This window comes from Cyprinus carpio, chromosome B17 (assembly GCF_018340385.1).
Source record: "Cyprinus carpio isolate SPL01 chromosome B17, ASM1834038v1, whole genome shotgun sequence".
NCBI lineage: Eukaryota > Metazoa > Chordata > Actinopteri > Cypriniformes > Cyprinidae > Cyprinus > Cyprinus carpio.
The window spans coordinates 4,345,992-4,358,871 of NC_056613.1; the positions used below are offsets into that span (position 1 = coordinate 4,345,992).

The 12,880-nt window shown below is 37.3% G+C and overlaps 2 protein-coding genes across 4 annotated transcripts in view; both read left to right on the forward strand.

The window, feature by feature from the left end:
* Positions 1-107: 107 nt before the first annotated feature.
* On the forward strand, positions 108-2,182 carry LOC109060599 (type-1A angiotensin II receptor). Its single transcript, XM_019077765.2, has one exon. The coding sequence runs from the start codon at positions 767-769 to the stop codon at positions 1,898-1,900; it is 1,134 nt and encodes a 377-aa protein (XP_018933310.1). The 5' UTR covers positions 108-766; the 3' UTR covers positions 1,901-2,182.
* Positions 2,183-3,135: 953 nt separating this feature from the next.
* The window catches only part of mapkbp1 (mitogen-activated protein kinase binding protein 1), a 52,528-nt gene continuing 42,783 nt past the window's right edge, over positions 3,136-12,880 (forward strand). For 2 of the 3 annotated variants that reach the window (XM_042743251.1, XM_042743253.1), the window contains exons 1-2: positions 3,137-3,634; positions 7,215-7,306. In XM_042743251.1, the coding sequence (XP_042599185.1) occupies positions 3,521-3,634; positions 7,215-7,306 (206 nt within the window). In that variant the 5' untranslated portion in view covers positions 3,137-3,520. Of the gene's footprint in view, positions 3,635-7,214; positions 7,307-12,880 lie in introns of all 3 variants that reach the window. The other variant, XM_042743252.1, reaches the window with a different exon arrangement.

Below are 12,880 nucleotides of genomic sequence, written 5' to 3' on the forward strand. Positions count from 1 at the left end.
ATGTACATGAACATGCATGATATTGCGCATTCTGGTTGATTTAAAAAAGAAAGATTAAAAATGTTCTTTTCAAGTTTTTGCAAATTCTGCTATTTAATGCATAATGCAAAAATTGAATGAAGAAAAGTGAGATGTAAATGAACATGCTTAAGTTCATAAAGCATATTTTACTCACTAAAGCATATTTTATTCACATAAATAAAGACAACAGTTTGTTTGTTACTCCAACAAGGTTGTTGGAAGATATTGAAACAAAACTGGGTAATTGGACATTACTATCAGAAAATCCCAGCGATCTTAAAATAACCATATGGTCACTATTACATACTTCAGCTTAAGGTGCTTTTGGGAAATGTAGCTCATCAGTTGGACACTATTAACAAGTTGTCCAAAAAAATAGAAGCGTTTTATTTGACATTTGATAGAGACTTTAGACAATTACAGAAGCAGTTAATTATCAACTCATGGTCTTTACCTCGCACGTAACTCCCAAGAGCAAATACGTATGTACCTCAGGGAGGGATCAGGGCTCATATACAGCAGTTGACAAATAGGTCTAGTCCAACATTTTTCAGCTTTCTCGAGGTAAGATCCATCTATTTAATGCATATTTTGCTTAATTTGTTGAAAGAGATGAGACTTAATTCTGATTAAGTTTAGCATCCAGACCAAAGTGGTTCTGGGAAGCTAAGAATAATAATTTACAAGAGGTAGGCTACTAATTTAGCTCTTTTCTCTTAAAAAGAATATAGACCACGCATAAGAAATGTCGGCAGGAAACAACAGTTCTTATTGGGCTTGGAACTGCACCTACCCCAGTGATTTGGCCCTTCCGTTGGTTCCCTACATGGACTGTCCCTCCAACCGAATGTACGCCTCCAACTTCATACCTCTTGTCTTTTACATACTTTCCATCCTTGGAACAATTGGAAACCTCTGGAGCCTGTGGGCTTGCCTGCGTCCATCCCAACCTTGGAGTATCGGGTCCATAGGTGTACTGAACCTGGCTCTATGTGACCTTGCTTATCTGGCGTCTATGGGACCCTGGGCTGTCTACATTAGCTCCGACTACCACTGGAAAATTGGCCATTCGCTCTGCGTGGTGGTGAAAATCCTGTACTTCGGCGGGTTGACGTCTAGTACCATGTTCATCTGCGCCATCAGCACTGACCGCTTCCTTGCAATCGTCTTCCCTTTGGAGTCCCGGATGATCCGGACCCCTCGGAACAGCGCACTGGTTTCGGTTCTACTCTGGGCCATCACCGGCCTCTTCATCTACTTCAGTTATCCTAACATTCTCTACTGGGTCAGGAAGGATGGCATCCATGTGTGTGGAGCAGTGGTGATCTCCAGGTTCAGGACCACTGAAGCAACCTACAATCTTCTGTCCTATTACTCCATTCAGGTTTCTGTCCCATTGCTCCTCATCATTCCCTCCTATGTGAAGATCATTTCCCGGATGAAGCAGTCACGGCAACAGTGGGGCCCAGGCAACATGCAAGGCCTGGACAAGACCATCTGGCTGATTGCTGTTTTCATTGCAAACTTCCTGGTTTGTTGGGTGCCAGGGCAGCTGCTTCACATCATCGCCTGTATCATTTTCTTCAGTTTGGATCACTGCAAAAACGCTTGCTGGGTTGCATGGGTGGTCAACCTGCTCTCTGAAGCCTCCCAGATACTGTACTGTCTCAATGCATGTCTTGATCCTTTAATTTTCCACATGCAGCAAGGACACTGTGAACTGGTTGTGTTGGCAAACTGGGTTAGAAAGGTCTTACAGGTAGGTAAGAAACGAGATTCGGAAGGGCCTTCAGAGGAACCTCCCAGTGTGATCCAACTTCATGGTGGTTCCAAAGACAGAATGTGCAAAACTCAAAATAATAAAAACATGAAAAAATGAAATTTTAAAAGACCTCCCACACTTGTCTAGTTGCACAATGGCGAGTTGATGTATCTAATATTTTAATATTCTTGTGCTTGTGTTTTCATGCTTTGTGTATGTATAATTTCCTATATTGTAACCATTGATGTAAGATTTTACTGATATAGTTGTTTGTTATAGATAAAAGGTGCATCTTGTATCTGTGTATGTCTGACTCCCTGTTTCAAATGTCAAATGAGTTCTATCTAAATTTCAATTGCTCTAATGCTTGCTGAATGAAAACAAAGACATAGTAATCCTAAAATACTTCTTGGCATCACTAGATGGCAGACTTGTATAAAATTATAGGTATGCTCCAGCCATAATTCAGTCCAACAAAAAGCCTAAATGTTAATTTGTCAGTGTTAGTAACCCTTTTTACCCTTTTTTTTTAATCATTATTATTAACCAACAAAGGGTTAGGGAATGAAGTGATAAATCTGTTTAATTTTAGGCAGTTGCATTTGTCATTCAATTACTGCTATTTTCAGTCCGAAAGGCACAGCTGGCTGAATTTGTTCTTCATAAATATTTATTTGTCAGCCATAAATACCCTTCATTGTTCATCATTCCCCTGATTTTATGACATCTTGTTGTCTTTCCATTAGAGTACTTGGAAAATGTATATTACAAAGTTAGTGCTTGGAAATCTACATGGGTATCACAGAATAACATAGGTGTAGACTAGAGGATTGTAACCATGCAGTTTACATCGGAACCATTGCTGTAAAATGCAAAGGGCATTTATGCAGTATGACCAGCAGGTAGCTGGTTTGTTGCTGATCCAAAATGGTACATTTGAGCTTGGACCGGCTTAAACCAGCTACCAAGTTGCGAAACGGAGTTACAATCTCAAACTGGATTTTCCAAATGAATATAATAATGCCACAATTTTCTGTTCTACTATTAGTACTGCTGTATCACAACCGCCCATTTGTGCAGTATAATCCACTTAGTAGTCATACGTGATGTGTGTATTTAATGTATACTATGGCTAAGGCAACTCTTAATATTAATTAGGTCAAGCACGCAACAATTCGTACCCTTCCATGGGTATCAAATCACGTAATTTTATTCATATTCAGGAGTCAAGCGTTCCTCCATAACACAAATCGTTAATGGTCAGCTGCCTACCGTCCGACGTCAGCCTTTCAGCCAATCAGAAACGCTGACTGAAAAAGCGTCGCGTTGCGTAATTAATATTTATGAGCCTGGCCTTAACAGTGGTAGGATTTTTAAATATACACATCGCACCGGTGAAGGGATCACGACTGGAGGTGATTCGCGGAGCTAAAAGACCGGCTCGCCGTTAAACTGCTGACTCTAAACACGAAACATGGTCCATTTTAACAAATGGACGTTAGTGAGGAGCGCGTCTGTCAGCGACAGCACTGCCGCACGGGATTTAAAGCTCCGATAGTCGCTTGTGATGACGGTGCACTGGTTTAGTATATGAAATACAAGGCTGTGAACAGATCATGGCTTGTTTTAAACGCGTATCGTTTAATTGATTACCGACTGTGATTGTAGAGCGAAGGGCTTCAGCTGCCCCGCCGTTTGTTTGCTGGAAACATTGACTCAACGACACAGCAAGTCAAGATGACAGCGGAAAATACAACTATCAAAAGTCGGTTAAAAAATCTGCTCCGCTCGCCTTCCATCAAACTGAGAAGAAGTAAAGCTGGGAACCACAAAGAGAATCTCAGTAATAAGGTACAGTGCACTGCTGTATGACACGAAGCATGTATGGAATATGTATCTGCAGTTGTCTGCTACTGTATCCTAACAGAATAGCTGTGGTTTAATGCAAGGGGCCAGTGAATTGGCACTAATATGTCAGAATCTTTCCAGGGTTTGTAATGTAAACTCTACAAAGGCATACTGAGGTTCTGTCTGTACAAGGCAACAGCATGAAATCTGTAAAATTAACTGACCTATATTTGCCACATGTCACGAATAATTTCAAGCCCTTGTAAACATGCTTGAAAAATATAATGTACAATAAAAATGTAATGCAATAATTTAAATTGCACTGAATTCATAAAAACACTGGTAATGTTGCTGAGAAAATATATATGCACTGTGTTATACAGAAACCCTAAGCATATTATATTATATTATATTATATTGGGTGCCTTTTCAGTTTGGGGATTAGGGTTAATTGCACCTTTTATTCAATATATAATATAATTGTAAAAAATCAAGCAGTGGTCAAGTGCGTGTTGTGAAAATATAATGCATAAATATGCACTATCATATCCAAGGGTATAGTATTTTCATTATAAGTGTGGATAATTGTAGATTTTCCACCTCAAACTCTAAACTCCTCATTGTTTCAAATGGGACACTTTGTATACACACACATCTCGTAACCGTGGAATGCATTTCTTATTCTTTGAATATATGCAACTGCTCTTGTTATTGTAACTGGAACTATAATTGTGTCAGAGTAGTCATCCCTGACTGTTGCATTCCATACAGATTGCCTGTTTACTGCTGCAGACCCTTGGATGACTGTACTTCCCTTCCATACACAGGAGCCCTGTGACTTTATGATTGTTGAGACTGTTTTGCAAATGAGATGAATGCTTTGAATAACTCAGAGACCTCAGCTGCATATGATTTGTTGCACATAAATTACACACTGTTGTTCACACTAGCACATGCATTTTCAGTAACCAAATCCATGTCTGTAATGGAATATTTTACTAGTCTATATTATGGAGTCCATAGTGCTGCTGGCTAAGGCATCACTGGTATTATTGCTAAACTTATGCACTAGCTCACATGTTAAAGTTTATAGGATTATTAAGGTTTATTATTAAAATAATAGTTCACCCAAAAATGTGCATATTTCTCTGATATTATGGATAGGGAACTCTATATTTTGACCATATTTTCATCAAAAGCACTAGTTTGGGGTCAAAAATGTCATAATGATGGATTTGTTTATTACAAACATGTAGCTTTTAACTTTAATTGCTAAATTTCAACAAATCTGTTCCGATGAAGTAACAATCTCTTCTACATTTTGGATGGCCTGAGAGTGAAAACAATTTCAGCAAATGTTCAATTTTATGTCAACTGTTCCTTTTAAAGGAGATTTGTGCTATTACCTCTCTAAATTATCAGATTTGTGCTTTTCGCTTGGCTGGCGGTAAATTTTGTTCAGTAGACTTACAGTGAAGGAGGGACCCGAGCTATATTGTGGGGCCAGAATATTATATGCAATTTGAAATATTTATGGTTTCTGAATGGTTGCATATACAATAATATTAAAAAGACTAATTTACTAGTGCATTCATCAGGGAAGACACCTTCTTCAATTAAATTTCATGCATTAAACATGCAATTTAAAAACATATATCAGTACTATCAGAGCGTGTGATGATCACTGCACTAGAGACAATATCTTGTACATACTACCATTTAAGGGCTATGCAAAAGACTCTGTCAAGGTGCCTTTGTTTCGTACAAAAGAGCAGATCTGTCTCTCTCTTTGCCTAAAGCGTTTGATGAATCTCTAGTGTATGGATCCAGACAAAGGGATCTGAGCTTTATATCAGTTCCACTCTTAGACTGGGCTTTATTTTTCAAGGTTTACACACATGTATGAAAATCAAAGCCATTCCTCCAGGTGCTGTGCAGTTCATTGACTCCTGGCTCAAGGACTTTGCTGTTCTCCCAGGATCTGACATACAACGATTGTGAGAAAGTTTCTGGAAAAGTGCATGACACAGCCGTTGGTTCAGAAATTCCCATTAGAGATGCTGAACGAGAAATGGCTTAAAAACAGCATGCATTTGAAAACCAGCTCTTTTTTCCGTTGTTCCAGCACTCCGAGACACTAATAGACAGTGGATATATGGAAGTCTGTCAAAACATCTTTGGAAAGATGATAAATCAAAGCGACAACCACAATTACAGTGTTTTTATATCGCCATGTTCAGCACATATTGTGGTAGTACAAGTATTGTAGAGTCTACATTCAGCTTACGGTGGGATAATGAATGTACATGCGTAGCATTTGAAGTCCAAATGCTGACTTCAGCTTATGGATTTCTTGAAACCTGCATTTTTGAGGGATAAAACCAGCATGGAAAGACAACTTGGGTCCTTATAAACCCATACAGTGAGGAAATGGTCTTAGATGGCAGATTTAGAGGAGACCACTTCCATAAACCAGGTGTTGTTCCTTTCATTTCTCCGTTGACCTGTACTTAAAGTGGCCATGATTGATGTGAGAGAGTGTCCTCAGCTTGGATATGGCCATGCTTGCTTTGAAGAAGTGGTATGGCAGAGGTTTTAATGCATAGAATAAAGGTATCAGATGTTGAAGACAGGTGCAGATGTTCAGCAAACTGGTTTTTATGTGGTATGCTGAAAAAACACAGTGCGTGTGCATTCCTCATTGTTTTGCTAGAATGATTGTATGACATTATTATGTGTTCATTTTATACATATTATGCAATCTTTAATTACAATAGTAACAACTTTGTGTAATTGTTTTACCAAATAATTGCATTTTAAGTATGTTATAAATGAGTCACTGCTTATGCAGTTGTACTGTGATGATGATACTATAATGGAAATGCTATTGAAACATTACCTAGCCCGTTTACTGTTTGGAGATTGTGCATTTTATATTAAAGCTTGTTTTGTGCTTCAACATGTTGCCTTGAGTTTGAACAGTTCAGTTCTACTTAACAAAGCCTCATGGAAAATCTCTAGCTCATAATTTCCATTTAAGATGACAACACCACTTTGCAGTCGTTCTGTACTTTGGGCATTTAAAGTCTCAGGTTCTTTAAACAAAGTCTTGCATAATAAACTATTTTTATCTATATCTTATTCTATCTTATATATAAGAGGTCTTCATCTAAGTGAATTTGTTGTGCTGCTATAATTTATCATCTGAATTGCTAATCTCATACTGACTAAAAAAATGTCAATTTTTCTATCACATAATTTATATGCAGTTATAGACTTTGTAATTACAAATATAATAGATCACTTGCGTAATTTAAGTGGCTGAAATTTTGCTTACAACAAAATTAGTTTTTTTTGTTGTTTCTTGTAATTTTTGGTTCATAAGAAATTGTGTACGTTTTATGTGATTTCTCGCTTTTTTTGATTAGATGTCCAATTTGGCTATAAATTAGTTTAATTTATATTTAAGATATTTTGTTATTTTTTTATATTTTTTATATTTTTAATTTTTAATTTTAGGTTTGTTATTTTAATGATCTTGTAGTACCCATAGAAACTTTTTTCCCCCCTTGTAATTCTACAGGTGACGTTGGAGAAAGTCCTGGGAATCACTTCCGCTGGGAATCGTGCTTTGGCGTGTGACCCACATTCAGGACTTGTGGCCTACCCAGCCGGGTGAGTAACTCCGTTTCACACGATAAGACATGGTTTTAGCTATTTTTTTGTGAAACATGCCTAAATAACCAGGTGAATGTAGTCAGTGAAATGATGATCTAAGATGGTGAGTCAGGTCTTATTTAGGAGGTAGTCACATAAGGTGGTTAATTTTTGCAGCACGTTGCTAAAGACAGAGTTTGGTGAGTCACATGAATATCCTTGTTTAGCATAAGCGATGCAGGAATTTCCTTTTGGCTAAAGAGACCATAGAGAGGAAAAGAGGAGAGATAAGAGTCTGATAACAGATGACTGATCTCAGAAGGAAATTGGGTGTGGTACAAACAGGAAGTGCTGAATCTGAAAGAGATTATGACTTTGTGCTGTAGACATGACCTACAAACTCCTGAGAGTTAGTCTAGCTTTTGCATAGACAATTTGGCTCGGTTCTCTCTCCAAAGCAAGAATTCAGCTTAAAGGGGTCATATAATGCGATTTCAAGTTTTCCTTTCTCTCTGGAGTTTTACAAGCTCTTGGTGCATAAAGAAGATCTGTAAAGTTGCAAAGACTAAAGTTTCAAATCCAAAGAGATATTCTTTATAAAAGTTAAGAGTCAACCACACCCCACTAAAACGGCTCGTTTTAACACGGCTCCTCATGTCTACGTCACTATGTGGGAAGATTTGCATAAAGCCACCCAAATGTTCACGCAAAGAAAGAAGGCGTAACTTTGATTCTCGCTTGAAAATACTTTGTTTGGCCTTCCAAAAGAGGACACAACTAGAAATCAGTGGTTAAGTTGTATTTACAACACTGTTCCAGAACAGTTCAACCCAAATATTCAGATGTGTGCAGCGCATTTTATGGAGGACTGTTTCCTGATCCTGTGAGAGAAGACTACAATGCCGGCTTTTCTGACTCGCAGTCTGTAAGTACGTTTACATCTGTAAAGGATCTGCCACTGAGATGATTCAAGCAGAGCAGCGGTTCTCAGTTCCAGTCCTCACGACCCCCTGCTTTGCGCATTTTGTATGTCTCTCTTATTGCTTCAGACGTTTGTTCTATTCGAATGTTAGTGCCCTGCGAAGTGGACATCACAGGATATTCCACCATGATTCCAGTTCGAAGCGAACTTGTGTGTTCCATTCAAAGTGCACTGAAGTGTGCGAGACGTGAATTTAATTGTATTTATTTACAGAGGTATATGATGTCACACTTGTCCATGTGTGAAGACATTGCGCAACGCAAATCCGCGAATGAATGTTCCGAAGTGAGGTAAACTTCAACAGATTTCCCCTGCTCAGGGAGTAGGGAGCAGTAAACACCGTGTAGGGACCATGTCAATCGGAACACAGTTCATGCACGGAGCTCACTTCTAACGAGCTGATTATCTGAATCAGGTGTGTTTACAAAGAGAGACATGCAAAATATGCAGACCTGGGGGGCACTAGGACTGGAATTGAGAACCGCTGGGGTAGGGTAGAGCTTGTTGTTTGTTGTTTCTCCGATCACAAATGCAGACATGGTTTTATGTTTACACGGCGCGATGCAACGCAATGCGTAAAAAGACAGTATAAGTCATTATAATCTGTAATTATGTCCCCACTGGATGCAACAAATGGCTCGTTTGTAATGGGTTTTATTGTTTTTGTCATGTCGGGCTGGTGTTCTGACCAGGACACGCATCACAGTATGACAAGGGGTGTAACATTTCCGTCACTGGATAGCTGGCCAATCAGAGCACACCTTGCTTTTCAGACTGAGGAGATTTGTAAAAAAAAACGACTCGTTTCAGAAGGCGGGGCATAGAGGAGAAACAATATTGTACAGTATGTGGAAAATTTTGAACCTTAAACCACATAAACACATTTAATTACACCAAATACACAAAATAATGTTCTTTTTAGCAACATCATATGACCCCTTTAATTTAGATAATTTTTCCATCTAAATGAATTGAATTAGGGCAGTAGCCAAAAATAAAATGACTTTGTCTATTTTATCTATGGAAAAGTGCACCTGGTCTTGTGATGTATAGTTGAAGACGCCTGCATTATTCCACTAATGCCATGTTTTTTTCAGACATGCACAATAGCAATAACAGTATTCTTTGAATTACTTTGGAGCACCATGGTAATGCCATTGTGTTTGAATAAATATTATCATACAGTTGTGTGGTATAGAAAGTGTTATTATACCATCACTGTACAATTTTTTTTTTTTTTAAGAGTAATCAACTTTTTTACAAATTTTTCAGATTTCTTCTTCAGACAAGTTTCATACATTAAATGAAAATGGATTACAATTTTACTCTACAAAACTATATTAAGTGGGACTCCAGCAATACTATCTATGTATATAAAGGAGAAAAGCCTTCCTCTACTCATCACATGGTGCTTGTAATCTGATTAACTAGTTAAGCTTGAGTTCTCTGAACTAAATTCTTAACTCTGTTGCCATAACATGTTGTCCTTATGAGGAGGAGAGGATTGGGAATTAAGTATATGCAAACACAACCATTCAAAAGTTTGGTGTTAGTAATTTTTTTTTCATTATTTACATTTCATTCAGCAAGGATGCATTAAATTATTCAAAAGTGACAGTAAAAGCATTTGTGATGTTACAAAATATTTTCAAATAAATGCTGTTCTTTAATGAAGTTTCTATTCATCATCAAATAATCCTGGAAAAATGTATCACAATTTCCACAAAAATATTAAGCAACTGTTTTCAATGTTGATAATAATAAGAAATGTTTCTGAGCAGCAGAGCAGCATGTTAGAATGATTTCTGAAGGATCATGTGACACTGAAGACCGGAGTAATGATGCTGGAAATTCGGCTGTGCATTGAAGTATTGTGTTATTTTTTTAATTGTTTTTGTATATTAAGCTTTTACTGAAGTATCATGTGACTGTTCACAATATTACTGTAATTTTGATCAAATAAATGCAGTCTTTGTGAGCAGAAGAGACTTCTTTCAAAAACATTTAAAAAATCTTATAATCACAAACTTTTGAATAGTAGTGTGTATCTATAATACCAACGTTTATGAATTTGTGTGGAGGTAATGATTGATTAGCTGGAAGACCACAATCGGTTGTTTTCTTTTACATCATAGACTATTGTGAAATGATTTAGGACACTTTATAGAGTTTTAGTGGGTTCAAGACAAGGAATGTGTATTAAAAAAGGTGATACTATCACCATATTTTGTCTCTCTCGCTTTGTTTTTAGCCATCTCTGAAATAAGTACAATTGTATCATTAGTATCCATCACCACATTGGAAAACAAGCTGATAAAACATTGAAAATGCATGTTTAAAAAAAAATTATTAAACATGACCTGGCTTGAACCTTAAAGGGATACTCCACCCTAAAATGGAAATTTTGTCATTAATCACTTACCCCCATGTCGTTACAAACCCGTAAAATCTTAGTTTGTCTTCGGAACACAGTTTAAGATATTTTGGATGAAAACCGGGAGGCTTGTGACTGTTCCATAGACTGCCAAGTAAAATACACTGTCAAGGTCCAGGAAAGTATGAAAAGCGTTGTCAGAATAGTCCATCTGCCATCAGTGGTTCAACCGTAACATTATGAAGCGACGACAATACTTTTTGTAAGCGAAGAAAACTAAAATAATGACTTGATTCAACAATTTGTCTCCTCTGTGTCACTCCACATCAGCATAGTGCCATTTTGGCAATTCTGAGCAGTACGCAGGCAGCGTACGCTCTTCTGTGTCAGCCGCGCCACAAGGATACGTTTTCTATGAATATTTACACTTTGATTTGAAAACAGCGCATCCTCTGTTGCGGCTGACACAGAAGAGCGTACGCTGCCTGATGGACCATTCTGACGATGCTTTTCATACTTTTCTGGACCTTGACAGTATATTTTATTTGGCAGTCTATTGGACAGTCACAAGCCTCCCGGTTTTCATCCAAAATATCTTAAATTGTGTTCCGAAGATGAACGAAGCTTTTACAGGTTTGGAACGACATGGGGGTAAGTGATTAATGTCAAAATTTTCATTTTGGGGTGGAGTATTCCTTTAAGACAGCATTACACAGCCTATTGAACAAGCTGTACTTCTATCTGCCATTGACTGCAGTATAGAAAAGTAGAAGTGTTCTTTTTATTTTTAAATCTTACACAGCTCCTATAACAAACTCCACCCTATGCTAAGTCAGCAGTTTGATTGAGCCAAGGGAGCATTTGGTGCAGATGTCTTGGCTTGCTAAAGGTAGGAAAATTAGCGCAGGCTTCTGCAGCTGTCACAGATCCACTGACAGACCCCACATGTCTGTGAGATACAGAGCCAGTTCTTTACGAGGGCCGTGAAATGCATTTTTCTTGTTTGAATGCTGTGCCGATGCTGTAAACAAATGTGAGGTTATCTGAGGTTGACGTTTATGGGGCTGTAGTTCAACTGAGTGCATGTACACATATATTTCAGTGTATATACTGTAAATGGAAAGGAACCAAGTATGCATTGTTGTAGTTATAGTCCTCCACAAAGCAGATGTTCCCCAGCGGTGTGTTGTCTTGCAGGTTTAACTGATTATGACCTCGATTATCATCTGATTTTGAGACCAATGGAAGGTCATAGTGCATTCAAAACATCTGAGATTAAAGCAAATCTTGAATTAATATTATTCGAATGAAATACGAATGTTATTTCAGGCCTAAAAGAGTAACTTAACTCAATCTGGACTGTAGTGTATTAATTAAAGATTAGGCTTTCATCGGGGAGTTGTCCTGTTTTCATGAATTGTACCTAAATGAGTACATTTGCGCAAGACTGGTTTAAGGACACCCTGGTTCCATCTGCATTATCTCAGTATGTGCTACAGATTTTGTAGTGAATATTCACCAGATGGGCTGATTTTATTTTTCATCAGATGGGGGAAACTTGCTGGCCAGTATGATATAAGATTTGGGTCACACATGCAAAACTGCTGTAGCTACAAATATTTGGTGCCACTAAGCTTGATTGTTAATAAATGCCACCATACCACAATTAATTTGTTTTTCTTTTAGTTTTTATTATTTTAAAATTGTTTCAGTCTTTGTGTAAACACACCATCTGTCAGTAATTTATTTATTTTGTATTTTTTCCTGTTGTTTTGCATTTGCATTAAAATTATTAATTTTAAACACAGAATATATATAATTGGGAATATGGAATGCAAAATGATATTATATTTGCACGCACCAACAAATATATATTTCACTTGCACTATATAAGTAATTTAGCTTTGCCATCACAGGCATAAATTGTATTTTTAAATGTATTAAAATGGAAAGCAGTTCTTTTAAAATATAATAAAATTTCACAATATTGCTGTTTACTGCATTTTTGATCAAGTAAATGTACACTTTGTGAGCAGAGCTTTTTTTTTGGTTCAAAAACATGAAATTATCTTATTACTAATATTAATAACATTAGCAAATCTTAATTAACTTTATATATTACATACTTAAGTATTGTTCTGGGTGAGACCAGAAAAGTCTACTTAGAAAGTAAATAGTGTCATTTTTTTATTTTACACTGACTAAACATGCCATTGAGCGAACCATTTCATGCGCC